At 44.2% G+C, this 14,549-nt stretch overlaps 1 protein-coding gene across 2 annotated transcripts; it reads left to right on the plus strand.

The window, feature by feature from the left end:
* The first annotated feature begins 230 nt into the window (after window positions 1–230).
* Window positions 231–5,107, plus strand: SOCS2 (suppressor of cytokine signaling 2). 2 transcript variants are annotated; one of them, XM_053405872.1, is made up of 3 exons: window positions 231–338; window positions 1,014–1,277; window positions 2,873–5,107. In XM_053405872.1, the coding sequence occupies exons 2-3, from the start codon at window positions 1,139–1,141 to the stop codon at window positions 3,328–3,330; spliced, it is 597 nt and encodes a 198-aa protein (XP_053261847.1). In that variant the 5' UTR covers window positions 231–338; window positions 1,014–1,138; the 3' UTR covers window positions 3,331–5,107. The 2 variants fall into 2 exon arrangements, with proteins under 2 accessions (XP_053261847.1, XP_053261848.1); XM_053405873.1 differs by lacking the exon at window positions 231–338 and adding an exon at window positions 556–647.
* Window positions 5,108–14,549: the final 9,442 nt, after the last annotated feature.

Consider the following 14,549-nt stretch of genomic DNA (forward strand, 5'->3'; position numbering starts at 1 on the left):
CGCCTCCTTGTTTTGAAGTTTGCAAGCTGCAGTCGAGCTAAGAAGCCATGCAGGACCCCCCGCCACCCCCACCCCCGTTGAAAGCTGCCGGCCCCAATTCCTTCAGAGCAAATAAATAATAATGCAGCGAGTCCGGGGGGGGAGGGGTGTTTGAAGCGTTCCCCACGTGCATTCTGTCCTCTTCGTTATGCCTGCCTCTCTCTCCCCACCCCCCCACCCCTACCCGGCGGCGGGGTTGGTAGTGTGTGTGCGCGCGCGCGCCAGCGAGAAAATCCCTCCAGCCCGCCGGGAATTGTTTGCTGGGCGTCACGGCGTCACATGCAGATTTCCTGCCCTTGGTAGTAACAGCCCTTTGCAGAGAAGAATAACCTGCGCTCGCCTGCCTGCCCCCGCTGCGAGAGAGCCAAGCTTGCCGGGGGCTGGGGGGGCTGTGGAGAGAGACAGAGCCGCCGCTGCTGCTGCCGCTGGCCGATCCGTCTCCGCCCAGCCAGCACCGCGCTTCTCCCTCTAGCAACAAAAGCGAGGCTGGCGGGCGAGCGCCTGCGTTGGCCTCCCGGGTTCCCAAAACAAAGGCGAGCTCCTGCAAGCGCCTTCGGCCAGTGCGGGGAGGGGGAAGCGGGGAATCCATGCGGCGCTTGCAGGCGGAGGTAAGTTTTCCGGAGTGCGCGCAGGCCCCCCCACGGCTAGCCCCCGGGGCCGCCCACCGCGTGTTTCCTCGACAGCAGCCTGCAAAGCGAGGAGAAGGCGCTCCACCTTGAGGCCAGCCAGAGGGAGCCCGATCGCGCTGTCCCGGGTCTGGCCCAGGTGGAAACCGGCGAGGGGCCCTTCCCCACCTTCTCTAGTGCTTGCCCGAAGGCGGGAGAGCCGCCTCCCCTGCGAGGAAATCGGGGCGAAGCGGGAAGGACCTCTTGCGCTCGCTCTCCTTGCAGCGGATGCTCTGCAAGGCGCCCCAGCCTAGCGGGATTCCGCAGGAGCGCTCCTAAGCGGCCACCGGCTCTTTTTCTCTCCCGCAGGGTTGCAGGTTGCTGGCGGCCGGGATCCGGATGGGCTGGGGCAGCCGCCGGGGCCTCGGGGCCGGGGCACGGCGCTCCTAGCTCGCTCGCCCGCCCTCCCCCTCTCCCAAACCTCGAGCCCCCAAATGACCCTGCGCACGGACGAATCCTCGGATGGCACCGACAGGACTGGGCCCCAGTGGGAGGCTGCCGGAGCGGCAGTGGCGGCGGAGCCTTCCGAGGAGGAGCGCCTGGAGTTGGCCATGCGGGAATTGAGGCTCGCAGGTAAGTCCGATTGGGAGCAGTCGTGGCCTTGGCGGGGTGAAGGTCCCTCCGGGGTTGCCCCGGGGTGACCAAAGAAGAAAAGGCTGGGGGTTTCTGCTTTTGCTGCGCTCCCCGAACAATGGCCAGATACAAAGAGGGGACTGGTGCGGCTGTGGGAACCGGAGGCGCTCCCCGCCTCCTTCCCTGCCGGTGCCTTCGGGGCTGTAGCGTGGGAAGGGCTGGGAGGAAAAGCGGACCTGGATCGGGTTCCCGAGAGGACGACCGCGACATCTGCGCGCGTTCTGTAGGATCGGGAAATGGGACGCGCAACTTCGGGGGCCGCGCGTCGGGGGAGGAAGAGCAAGAGCTTGGGCTCGAGATGCGAGTCAAAAATACCCCGCAAGCCTGAATGCTCCCCCCTCCTTCCCCCTTTGCCGTTGAGGAGGCTCCCTCGAAAGCTGCGTCGCGGTTTTCGTTCCGATCATTCGCGACCTAAAATAATGAGCGGTGCGAGGTAGAAAACCACCCATCTTGTATAGTGATCTCAGGGCGAGGCTTTGCGAAGGAGAAGAAAACGAAAAATCCACACTCTCCCTTTCTAAGCGTTAAAGAAACTTCTATAGTGGTGTGCCACAACTTCGTTTTGTGTTGGTTTTCACGTTTTGGATTGGGAGGCGTGGATACGTATGGATTACAGTGGTACCTCGGGTTACAGACGTGTATTTTGCGGGGTGTCGCGTATTAGGATTGCTTCAAGGATAACGGTGCCTCTCAAAGGCTGTCTTTTAACTTGTTGGGCAGGCTTCTCTGTGAATCGAGAGTCGCTGGAGACTTTCTGGGGAAACAGAACTGTGTCTTGAGCAGAAAACAGTTTAATTTGTTCAGTGTAGTTATGGAGCAGAATCTCTCACATCGACAGAATATTCGCTTAAAGTCTTTCAGCTTATTATGTCCTACATTTCTTCCAGGAAAGGCTTTTCAAGAGGGCAGTGATTAGAATTTTACTGCCTTGTCATGGGAATTTGTGCGAACAAAGAAAACAGTTTTACTACAAAAGCTAGACAGCAAAATATTCTCTTTAGTTTTAAAAAAAGATTGAAGATGTGGGAAGTTATTACCTGAAAGGGATGGTTTCCCCATCCCTGATTTGTTTTGCCCAAGATAAAGAAGAATCTTTGGCTGTAAGTATGCCTGCATCTGTAAAGATTATATTGTGCTTTGCTGTTGTGCTCTCTGCATATAGTTTCAGGCATCAGAACGTGGTTGGGGTACTTTGGGGTTAAAGTTACTGTTAATCAAATAAGACACATTGCAGGATAGCATGAGCTTAAGTACTTCTGTCACTTGTTATAGCACTTGAGCAGACCAATTCTGTGCACACAGCTGACTCAAGTAAGCCCCTCAGTGTTGAATGGGACTTATTCTCAGGTAGAGACATGCAGGACTGCAGAGGAAAATTGTTCTTGTCTTTGAGACAGGCCCCTTTCACTAAGAGTGAGAGACAGTGAGTTGTTCAGGGCCACCCAGTAAGTGTTTGGTTCAGCAGTGACTGGAAAGGGGTGGGGGTCCTTCTAGGGGAATCTACTTGAGTAACTTTGTTTTCCTCCTCTTATCAGGATGGTACTGGGGTAACCTGAGTGTTGTAGAAGCCAAGGAGAGATTACAAGATACGTCTGAAGGGACTTTCTTGGTCAGAGACAGCTCGCACTCTGAGTACCTGCTTACTATTTCAGTAAAAACGTCAGTCGGACCTACCAACCTACGCATAGAATTTCAAGATGGCAAATTCCGACTGGATTCCATTATCTGTGTTCGGTCAAGGCTCCGGCAGTTTGACAGTGTGGTCCACCTGATTGAATATTACGTTCTTATGTGCAAGGACAGAAGAACTGCGTCTGAAATGCCTTCCAATGGAACAGTCCATCTGTATTTGAATAAACCTCTCTGTCATTCAACTTCATCTCTACAGCACTGCTGTAGGGTAGCTATAAACAGATACACTAATGAGATCCAGGAACTTCCTTTGCCAACAAGACTGAAGGAATTCTTGAAAGAATATCAATATCGGATATAAATATATCATCTACTCTGCCTCGCTTTTTTTAAAAAAGATATGAATACAGTTTTATGAAATCAAAAGCCCTGTGCAGTCAGCTGCAAAAAAAATGTATTGTGTAAGGTCATTCTGAAAATAGCCAAGGTAATCTTTATGTGTGGAAGTGGCATGGGGTGATGTAGCTTGAACTCAGGACTCCACAGTCAAAACTTTGCAGCAGAGTAATCTCTGCTGTTTCTCCTGATTGGCCAGTCTCTTAAACCTCATTGAGAAAAGTGCCTGTGTTGCAGTGAGGTTGAGATGTAAGCAGAGGAAAGGTTTGTCATTCTTCCACATCCATGCCTTCCTTTGGCTCTTAAAATCCTACTCCTTTATATTGGGGCAGTCCTGCATCTAAAAGTCAGGTCTACCAACCTGTATCTTGTTTGGCTCTGCCACATTTGACTGGTTTTCTCTTCTGAGAACCAATGGAAGCATTCTTCCTGTACTACCACCACCAACAACAAACTAATTCAAGCGTTCTGTTAGTGATGTGGCTGTCTTTGAAAAATCACTTCTGTACAAAGGGTGGGATTTGTGTGGTTCATCACCAGTGATGTCATAGGCGTTACCTAACGCACGTCCTTGAGACTTGTGCAACCACATTGCAAATAGCCATCTAGATCGATACAGTACCTTGTGGAAGATTCACATTTCCCAGTGACAAAATACTGTAGTTCGAGAGCTGAGAAGGTGCAAGTGTCTTCTCACCAAAAGGGCTAAGGGGAGAGCAAACATCTGGATCCCATGCAGCAAATGACTTCCTAACTGCATTTATGGCACTCCAAACTTTTCAGAATTTCTGTAGGAGAACCTAGATACTGGGACATAAATTTCCAGATGAAAATAAACAACTGGCACAGAAGTTCTTGGTGGGGTGGCAGTTCTATAAGGAATGGGTTAACTGTCTGATTTTAAGATGAGCTTGAGGCTGCCTAAGATGCTGTCTTCTTACAGCATTAATTGCAGCATGTTCATTCAGTTAATACCTTGTTCATTTTAGTTTATGGCTGAAAATTGGGACATTGTAGAACATAGTCGATATTTTACAACATTATAACACCAGAGTTTTGTTCATATTTACCCCCAAATGTTGACCTAGCAATGCTTTCTGATTCTGATTAACTTATGAAAACCTTCTGATCAGCCCTACTCATTTTTGCTCGGAAATAAGTGTTCTTGGGTTGCAGCCAAGTCTCATTTGGACTGTTCATGGAATAGACTTCTAAGCAGACGTGATTAGGATCAGGTTGTAAGACAGCTAATCACATTGAACCAGAATTAATGGACTCTGCTTACTTGTATATAGCTACAATGATCTCCCTTCAACGTATGGGGACTGTACTACATTGAATAATCTAATTAAAAGGGAACCTTATTTCAAATAAAGCTGAATTGAAAAAGCAAACCCTTCACTGTCTTTTACAAGGGCCCAGTGGATCATTTTTATATTAGGGTAGTATACCAAGGTTTTTGTTAGTGTGACAGAGAACTCCTTTTTTGTTTTAGATCCACTTACTGCCTATAATAGGCCTCCCTTGAATGAGACTTTATATAAGCCTAGACTGCAGCCTTGCAGTTGTGGTTTCCATGCCTGATCGTGGATAGCAGCAATTATAACTTCCTTCTACAATGTAGAATTTTTTAATTCTTATTTCCTTGAAATGCAAGAAAGTTTGTGTGATCTAAAGATTGTGTTTTCAAGGCTGTAGCTGTCAGATTTCAGATTGTATTAAATAAAGTAAACAATTACAGACGCTGCATGTCCTTAATGTGTTTGGGTTATTCGGACAGTATCTTGTACAGTGCTTAAAAAAACATTCCTTGCCTTCCTTCATCTCCATTGAGAAATATGTGACAAAAAGAAATCTCATTATATCACATTTTGTACACAGTTATTCAAAAATTAGGTAACTAACATTGTGATTGGTGGTGTTAGTTCTAGTGTACTTTCTGTGCTCCACAGTTTTTGTCTAGTGTATTCCCACAGCAACATTAAAGTTTAAAAGCACCGAATGTGTTACTGAATTCCCACAAATCAAATGCTACTACATATATACTACATATACAACTACATGTTGTAGTGTTCATAATTTGGCACCTATGAGGTTAAATAGAAGGGTGGTCAATCTTAAGACAGGTCTTGCTGGATCAGACCAAAGATCCATGTACTCCAGCATATTATTTCCCCCCAGTAGCCTGTCAGCTGCCTTTGGGAAGTCCACAAGTAAGCAAATAAATTTTCCTCACAGTGGTGACCTAGCATCTGGTATTCAGTGGCGTTCTGATGGTGACCCATCTATCATGCTTGATAGTGATTTGTAAACCTACGCTCTTGTCTATTAGAGCTGTCTGAGCTAGTGGTCAGCACCGCAGCTTACAGCTGAATTCCATGAATTCATTATGTGTTGTGTGAAGAACGAATTGCTTTTGCCTGTCTTGTCAATCTACTTGTTAGCCTGCACTTTGAACGTTGGTTTTATGAACAATGGGGGAAATGTTTCTATCTGCTTATTTTATACTACGCATATTAGCTGCATACGACATTGTACCGTAAAATCCTATGCAAGTTTACTCAGAAGTTCAATGGTACCCAACATTGCTTTAGGACTGAAGTTGGGGGCTCCTTGTATCTGTGTTCTGCTTTCCCCCCTTTCTAGCTGAAGTTTAAATATGTCATGACGAGAAGAAGCAACTAAAACTCCAATCTCCTGAAGATTTCTCAGCCCTGCAACAGATAGTAAGACAAACTTTGTTTTTATTTTTTTACCCCTGCCCTCCAAAGCTTTGGTTAATCTGCAAGAGTTAGAGTAAGACCACACATTTATTGAGTACACAAGCAGTCTTGGTCTTCCTTGGGTATATATTTGTGGGGATAAATGTAGGTGATCCACAGAGATAATGAACATGGCTGGCAGCAGTTAATGTGATTTGGCCAAATCTCTGCTCACTTGGTTTATACATTCCTTTGTTTTGGGCAACTTTGTCAAGCAGAACCTTCTGTCTCTGGAATCAAGTAATGAGGGACTTGCAATGTGAGATCATCCCAGAGGGTCAGGAACAAATTGCATGTTAACATGGTGATCTGCCACATCAAGGGACTAATGTGCTTCCTCCAACCCAGCTGCTATCTGAACTATATCCCTGTATCCACTACATGGTTCAAAAGGACGGGGAGGGGGGGCTCACTTCTCACAGAGTGCGGAATATACATGAGAGCAATATGTTTTGTGTCTGTTCTGGCTGAACCTAAGGAAAGTGTAAAGGTCCTGGCTCTTGGTGGGAGGCCTTAATGGAGCTGGCAAATGTTAAAGCCTGATGATTGATGGTGCTGACACAAATACATGCGTAGAGAATGCCAGTACCATTTGTTAAGTGCAAGAAGTTTTGATAATGTAACCTGGTTCTTGGATATGTGAAAAAAAGTAAATAACAAGGGTCTAGACTCAAGTGGGAAAGTTGTAGCGCTCTAGCTGTTATTGGACTCTCATCATTGCCAACCTGCATAGCCAATAGTGAGGGATGATGGGAATTATAGTACAACAGTACCTAGTGGTTCACAGGTTAACTAACCCTAATCTAGACAAAGAATTAGCAGTTTAAAAAGAAGTGCAACCACTAAAATTGGAAGAGGTTGAGTATGTAATTTTTGTTTCAACTTTTAAAAAAACCAAAAACTTGACTTTTGATTTGGAGGTGTGTTTTTTTTTAAAAGGTTTGTGTCTTTAGGGCTATGCAGATACATCTATCAATCTAGGATCGCAGCCTGATTTGCATATTTTGGGAAAACGCTTCTGTCATAAGCAAGTGTGATGATGCATAAGCACTCGGTTCATTGGAAACATTGGCTATAAGTCATCCCCCCCCCCGTTCTTTTACACACACGTCACACATTGCCCCCATGCTGTCTTGTGTGTTCAGAATAAGTGCACTGGTTGGTGGGAAGAAGCCTGCATGGGCGTGCTCATTGACTTCACTGTCCTAAGCAGAGTGGGGATTCTGTGGCTCTCCAGATGCTTCTTGGAGTCCCAACATCTGGATCCCTTCTCATCTCTGCCTTGAAGCCAGCAGCAATGGAAGCAGCACCTTACAGCCACAGGCCCCACATCAACCCTGCTCCTACTCCCAAGCAGATGAAAGGAACCTAGAAGAGGAGAAGCGGAAGGACCATGCTACGATTCACAACAAAACGTCTGTCTCACTTCCCTGTTCCTTCTCACAAACTAAGATAGGTCTTCCATTCTTTTAGTATTGGTAACTCCAAACCATATCTACATATGTTTTTTTTTGTTGCTGGTTCGGCTTAGCAAGGGGAAGGGAAGAAACTAGCTTTCACCTTAGCCATAAGAGGCACAAGAGACTACTATAAGAGACTAGGCAAGTTAGATATGTTTCTAATGAACAAATTCAGACATTTCACATTTTTTGTCTCCAAACTGCTGCTCAATAGCCAACTGAAAACCAACTTAGCCATAGCAGATTAAATTTGGTGGCACAAGTTTATTTGGTTTTGTTTTCTTAAAAGAAAGGGCAGCAACACATTTTGACTCATGTAATAAGTCCTGCATACTTCCTTATTTTATAAAATTAAACGCTTTACTGTTTCTTAAACCAGGGATGGGGAAGCAGGTGCCCAGGGACCAAATGTGGCACTGCAGGCCTCTATGTCTGGACCTCAAGGCCACAGCTCTCCCTGGCCCAATTTGCATCAAGTGTTTTTGCCGGCTTGGAATGTGTCCTTAAGTTCTGATAATGCCTTTTGTTTGACTGTGTGGAAGGTAGAGAGAGGTGTGTGAAAGCATATTGTTGCACCACCCCAATTTCCAAGCGGTGTAAGATTCTAGGGATTCCAGGCACTTCCCCTGGGTTTCATGTTTCCTTTTGGAAATGAAGCACAGCGGGGACTGTGGTGTCTTTAGGATAGATGGCTTATTTACACATATATACATCCTGAGCCTACAATGAAGGGGTTCACAGCATCAACACCCCAAAGAGGTCTTGCTTCTCTCAAAGCCACAGCCGTGGATTCAAACAGAAATAAACCATTGTGCTCTGACCCTCTCTCCAGCTTTATGCCGTTAACCACCTTGCTGAATCCAGGGATTCAATGTCTGGCTTGATTAAATTCTAGCACTTACTGGGTCCAGGAATTTAGGGGAATCTGGGACCCCAAAACTCATAACTATATATAGGAAGTAGCCTGCTGTACAAAGAGAAATTTGACATTTCTTTTTGCTCCATTCACTTTTGACTCTGTGCCTGCCCACTTTTGGCATGTGGTCCTAGATGGTTGCCCAGAAAGTAATGCAGCCGTCAGGCTGAAAAAAGATTCCACATTCCCGTCTTAAATTAACCATGCAATTTATTTATTGATTTGATGTGTCGAACCTCTTGCTATTTTTAGTGGAATTTGAAGACATCGGCGTTCATTCTCTGGCATTAGTCATCCGTGTTCAAAAGATAACAGCATTTTGAGAATATGTTATTACTTTGTCTCCAGTTTTGGCTGGCAAATCCTGTGCTCCAATCCCAAGTATGCAATATACAACTGTAGAATTTATTCCAACACAATGTGTTTGGAATCAAAAGTTTATTTTCCCAAGGTCATAAGACTTATCCAATAGATATCCTATTTTGTTACCTGCTATATAAAAAGCGCTGATCAGCTTGTTCATGTACATATATTGAAGTAATACAGGTGGTACTTAAAGCATGTTTAATGAACTTTTAAAAAATGGATAATTATTTTAACATGTATACACTTTTTGTGTACGGTTTTCTTTATCAAAACTACCATATCATGCACACTGATCTGAAGCTTAGGGATTCACTGAGTCCTAAACTGCTTAGGAAGTCAATGGCTAAATCATAATTTGATGTGATGTCTAATTTCGTTCCGTTCTCCACCAGTTTATGAAAATCCTGTATTGTCAGTTGGTCACCCCATTTCTGAACAGCTGTGGTGAACATTATGTACTTCCTTCTTGGCAGGCTATCAAGCTCTGGGTCATTCTGTCACATAGAGGAGGGAGAAAGGTTGTTTTCTGCTGCTCCAGAGAAGCGGACACGGAGCAATGGATCCAAACTACAAGAAAGAAGATTCCACCTAAACATTAGGAAGAACTTCCTGACATTAAGAGCTGTTCGACAGTGGAATTTGCTGCCAAGGAGTGTGGTGGAGTCTCCTTCTTTGGAGGTCTTTAAGCAGAGGCTTGACAACCATATGTCAGGAGTGCTCTGATGGTGTTTCCTGCTTGGCAGGGGGTTGGACTCGATGGCCCTTGTGGTCTCTTCCAACTCTATGATTCTATGATTCAGATGTTATGAAGAAGTACAATGTATTTGGTTTGGAATCAAAGCTGTTTGTGCTGACATCTACCTACCCTGTTCACAATATTCACCCAAGCCTGGTCAAATGAGAACATGGTAACTACTTTTGGCTAAAAACCTCAGGGGACTCGGCTCCCAATTAAGTTTTTTTGGAAACAATAAATGGATTTCCATGAGGAGTCTTGGGAGCCATTATTTAACTCAACAGATCCTTTGTTTCCCAGTAACTACTACATATTTGTTTTAAATCATATTTCAGCATACAACTTGAGAGTTTTTAAGAATGATAGGTGGCCAACAAACACTGAGTCCTTAAGCGGGGCTTGGCGTGAAAGGCAAATCTCAGGTTTAAATGAGGTGGCTTGGCACCAAACGGTGTTGAAGAAAACAGTGTGACTCGATCTACACCAACACATCCAACACACATTTAAAGCACATGACTCCTCCTCAAAGAAGCCTGGGAAAACTTCAGCTCTGAGGGGGGAAACTACAGTTCCCATGATTCTTTGGGGGGAAATCACATGCTCTGAATGCACTTTAAATGTATTGTGTGGATCTGCTATTTGATAATACAAAATTAGGAATTCTATAGCATGAAAACATTTTTGATCATTTCTGCAGTGTTCAAAATGCGTTGGAAGCACTGTGGGTTTAAGAGGTTGCAACCTTTGCAAACCAGAACAACTGTCACAGGCACCACACACCACCAATAATTAGGCTTGAAATAAGTGGTTTTGTGGTGTGTTTTTTAGAAGAGAGCAAAACATATGCAGGAAGGTGGACATATTTAGTGATCTACGTATAATGGAAAGACAGTAGTTTTGTTCCAAGCCTTGGTACAGTTCTTAGATAACCTAGTTCAAACTGAACAAGTAAGCATGATCAGGTAGAGCAGGTAATACTGTACCTGCTATGACTCACACGCAGGCAACATTTGACATTTTTGACACTTGGTACATTAAGCACGGAAGCAAACACTGACATCCATTATGAAAAGAAATTGCATTTAATAGCGTTCAATGTACTGTGAGTCACAGATCTGTCATTTATTAAATACAACAATTTCAAATAGAAGGGTGAAGTAAATGGTGAGGGAGAGATGTTAATAATTTTTTTGACCTATTTTTGAGAACCAGAAACTGGCAAGTTAGAGATTGCTGGTATGGTGATGCACATGGTATGTAAGCTAGACAGATTCTGGTTCATCCCCATTGTTTTCAATGGCCACTTCAGGTCCTTCCATTGCCTTCAGTGTGCATTTAATATTAATTGTCATTGGGACCACTGTGTTCAGTTGACTAAGTGGTTAGATGAGTCAGTTTTGACTGATTAAAAATGTATTCCCAATGAAACCGACATTTTTTAAAAAAAAAGATATAAATGCTTACAAAAACCACACCATACTCAAAAAGGCACTTTCCCTTTCTAAAGCCTCTACAGAGTTACTGGAGATGGTGAAAGGTTAGATGATATTTGCAGCAGGAGCTTCCTAATAACTTCTTTTTTAAAGCGCTTGAAAGCAAGGCTAGAAGGGTGGAGAATGGCCAAACTGCATGCCTAATTAGGTCCTCCAGGCCTCCCCATTTTGGCCAAGCCATGCCCCACAGCCCTAAACCTGACATTGTTTATGACACCAGGTGTAGATTAAGTAGAAAGCTGGTAGAAGCCAAAAAAGCATTTATGCCCGCAAAGCATAGTGCCCAGGGTTTTGAAAGACCCAACAATCAGATCACACCTTAAAGCAGGGACAGGATAGGGTGGCCAATGGAAAGCGAAGGTGGAGTCAGTGTAACACAGAGGGCACTTGTTTCCCATTCCTACCCTATACAAACTTTATTCTGGAATATTGTTGTTGTTAATACCCCACCCATCTGACTGGATTGCCCCAGCCACTCCAGATGGCTTCCAACACATCTAAAAACATAATACTGGAAAGAAGTACATTTACTACTACTCCCAGTCTTTTGAACAAGTATCCATACTGTGATGTTGATTGTGACATTGCATTTCACCAATATAACCCTAAGAAGTTGACATAATTGCCGTGACTTGTTTGTTCCAAGCCTGCATCTGATAATACCAGGTGGATTATGAGGACGCCTTGCCTCCAAACACAACGAGGCAATAACATCACTACATTACAGCCTACGCTATTTTCAGCCTCAATTTCAGCTCCGGACCACAATACTTGGAGTAAGCCAAGTACAGAGTTGCTGCGAGCCACTTTCATTGGGCTGCAGAGTGGTGATAAAACCACTGGACCACATTGCAGGAGTGTTGCAAACCACAAAGGCTGCGTTTCACCAGCTAATTTTGAGAAGCTGACAGCTGTGACTACTAGTCTCAGTCCGCATCTGCTCTGTGGAGATTCATGATCCAGGGTGGGTTTCTTTCACTCACAAACAGGAAGTGTGTTGATAACAACACGACTGTGTGCTCAGACGCGCTTCCACCTCAAACGTGCCATATGAACAGCGGGCTGAGCGAGCTTGGAATCTTTCTGCAAATCTTGTGTTTGTGTGTTTGTAAATAAAACCACTGAAATGACTTTCCACTGCACCCCACCCTCACACGAAATAAAAACCCAGTTTGAAGAACCGCGAACTCCTGCCTGCGCTTCCACCTCCTTCTTCCCCTCAGCTGGGCGAGGACGGGGAGAGAACACGCTTCTGCTGCTGCTCAGTCACAGTTTATGCAGAAAGCCTTGACGTGAGCCATTATTTCCTACTGGAAACTGTCACGTTTAGGGAAATGGCGTCAAAAGTAACCAGGAACTTCCGTCTACAGACGATGCATTTTATCCTCCGTTTTATGTTTTGCCCTTAAGAAACATGGGCGGACAGCACTTCCTGTTTGGATATTTTGCTCTCAAGAAAGTTAGTGCTTGAAGAGCGAGCTGGGAATGCCTGAGCTTGAGGATCAATAATCCCTGCGCTTAAAATTTGTAAGTATTTTCACCGAAAACATCCATCGCTTCCTCTCTCAGGTGGTCCGACTATACAATTTATCTCGGCTTTTTCTGCAAAGCTTCTCCTGCGAGCTTCTGCCTTCTTTCGTTTCTCTGCTGTATTTATTCCTTTACACGCTTCCGGACATTTCTTCGCTTTCTTTTCTTTTCTTTTGGAGGTGTTTAATTAAAAACCCGTCATAGACATGTAGGCATGGCTCCACACTGTGCAAAGACCTTTATTTTTGGTTCTACAATTTGTGTTTCAGTTGTGGTATTTTGTATCTAGAAAATATGGTGAATCCTGAAACCTTAAGAGCAATGAACAATCTATTGTCGCCTGCCCTGCTCTTATTTAGTTAAAGCGGGTATGATAAGGATTGCTGCCTCCAAGAGCTTTACTACAACGATTCTGCTACAGTCTGGCAGGTATCTAAGAAAAAAACAGATTCTTTCTTTCTAGATTGGGCCCCAGGGCATGGTGTGAATGTGCTTGGCTGAAATTAAGGAAATCAAGGTTTGCAGGTTCCTGTGAGGGAACCCCATACATACTTTCTTAACAGGAAGAAATGTAGAATATAAACAGAAGATGAGACACCTGTAATTTTCCCTGGGTCTTTTATACTTTTTCCTCTGTTTTAATGTTGCTGCTGTGTCTTCCTAGATTGCAGCTCTGAACAGTTTTTTTAAAAAAAATATTGTTTTACTGGTTGATTTTAGTTGTTGTTTGAAAGCTGCCCTGGGAGATGTTGATTCAAATGCTTTTCTCTGACGTCTTCCAACTCAAACTGGACATACCTCCAAGGCTGTTAACGCCACACAACGCAGAAGGCAATAGTATATATGCTAATATAAATAACAAAAATGATAATATAAGTTAAAGCAGGAATAAAAAATCAGCTCTCTTGACCAGAAGCATGTTAAATTAGGACAGTTTTCACAATGTGTCAAAGCATCATTGCTGATGGAGCTGACCCACAACAGAGAATTCCAAAGTTTTGGTGCCACAGTGGAAAAGGCCATGGCCTGTGTACCCAACCAACTGAGCCTTTGCTACTGATAGGATATGTAGCAAGCATTTGCTGAATATTTTGGGTGACAGAATCAAATGGGGAGAAAGTGTTACAAGTACCCTAGTCCCAAATCATAAGGGTTATAAAGGTGATCACTTGTGTGCTGAATTTTCCTCTGAGACAAACCAGAAACTGGTGAGGCTGGGCCAGCTGTAAAGTCACATGGTCTAAAACCAAACAAACCCCAACCCCAGTCAAAACTCTTGCTGACACCTTTTGCACCACTTTTTGAAGGCAGACCCATGTTACAATGTGGATGCGATTCTCTTTTCTTTTTTAAGAAATTGGAGATAGGTTACTGTACCAAAGGGAGTGTTCACCCTATGTTAAAGTGTTGGTTATCTTTGGGTGGGAACCAGTCCTAAATGTGAGTATGTCTGATTGTCTGCTTCATATAAGATGCCTTGATAACTTAAATCAATAAAAGATGCAGCCTTTCATCAATTTGATGCTCACATACTTCCAAAACACCTTGTACTCTTCATTTACCGAAACCGATCCAGCTAAAGTACTCTCAGGCTTTTAAAAAAGGTTCTGACCCTGTCTGGGCATAAAAGGCACATTTGGAAATCAAAGGACCTGTGGTGGAGTCCACTGCATGAAATAAAAACTTGCAATGCTCAGAAGGCACACCCCCCCCCCAAAAATAAAACCCCTACATAATCCCTGTAAGTATAACACAGGCAAATAATACTAATAATCTAGCACCCAAAAACCTGCTCCTACCTTGGAAAGCATTTCTGAAAAAAAGAAAAATTTGGAAGGACAAAGAACATTGGTGGGTGCTGCAGTCCCCACAGGTGCGACATATATAGCATTTAAGTTCTCTCTGTTTATTTTCCTGCAGG

The sequence above is a fragment of the Podarcis raffonei genome, chromosome 10 (assembly GCF_027172205.1).
Source record: "Podarcis raffonei isolate rPodRaf1 chromosome 10, rPodRaf1.pri, whole genome shotgun sequence".
Lineage (NCBI taxonomy): Eukaryota > Metazoa > Chordata > Lepidosauria > Squamata > Lacertidae > Podarcis > Podarcis raffonei.

Excerpts from the sequence above, each read along its gene's own strand:
- SOCS2 (XM_053405872.1), top strand. The coding sequence starts at position 1,139 with ATGACCCTGCGCACGGACGAATCCTCGGATGGCACCGACAGGACTGGG. Across the intron at positions 1,278-2,872 it reads GCGGGAATTGAGGCTCGCAG|GATGGTACTGGGGTAACCTG; the intron begins GTAAGTCCGATT and ends TCCTCTTATCAG.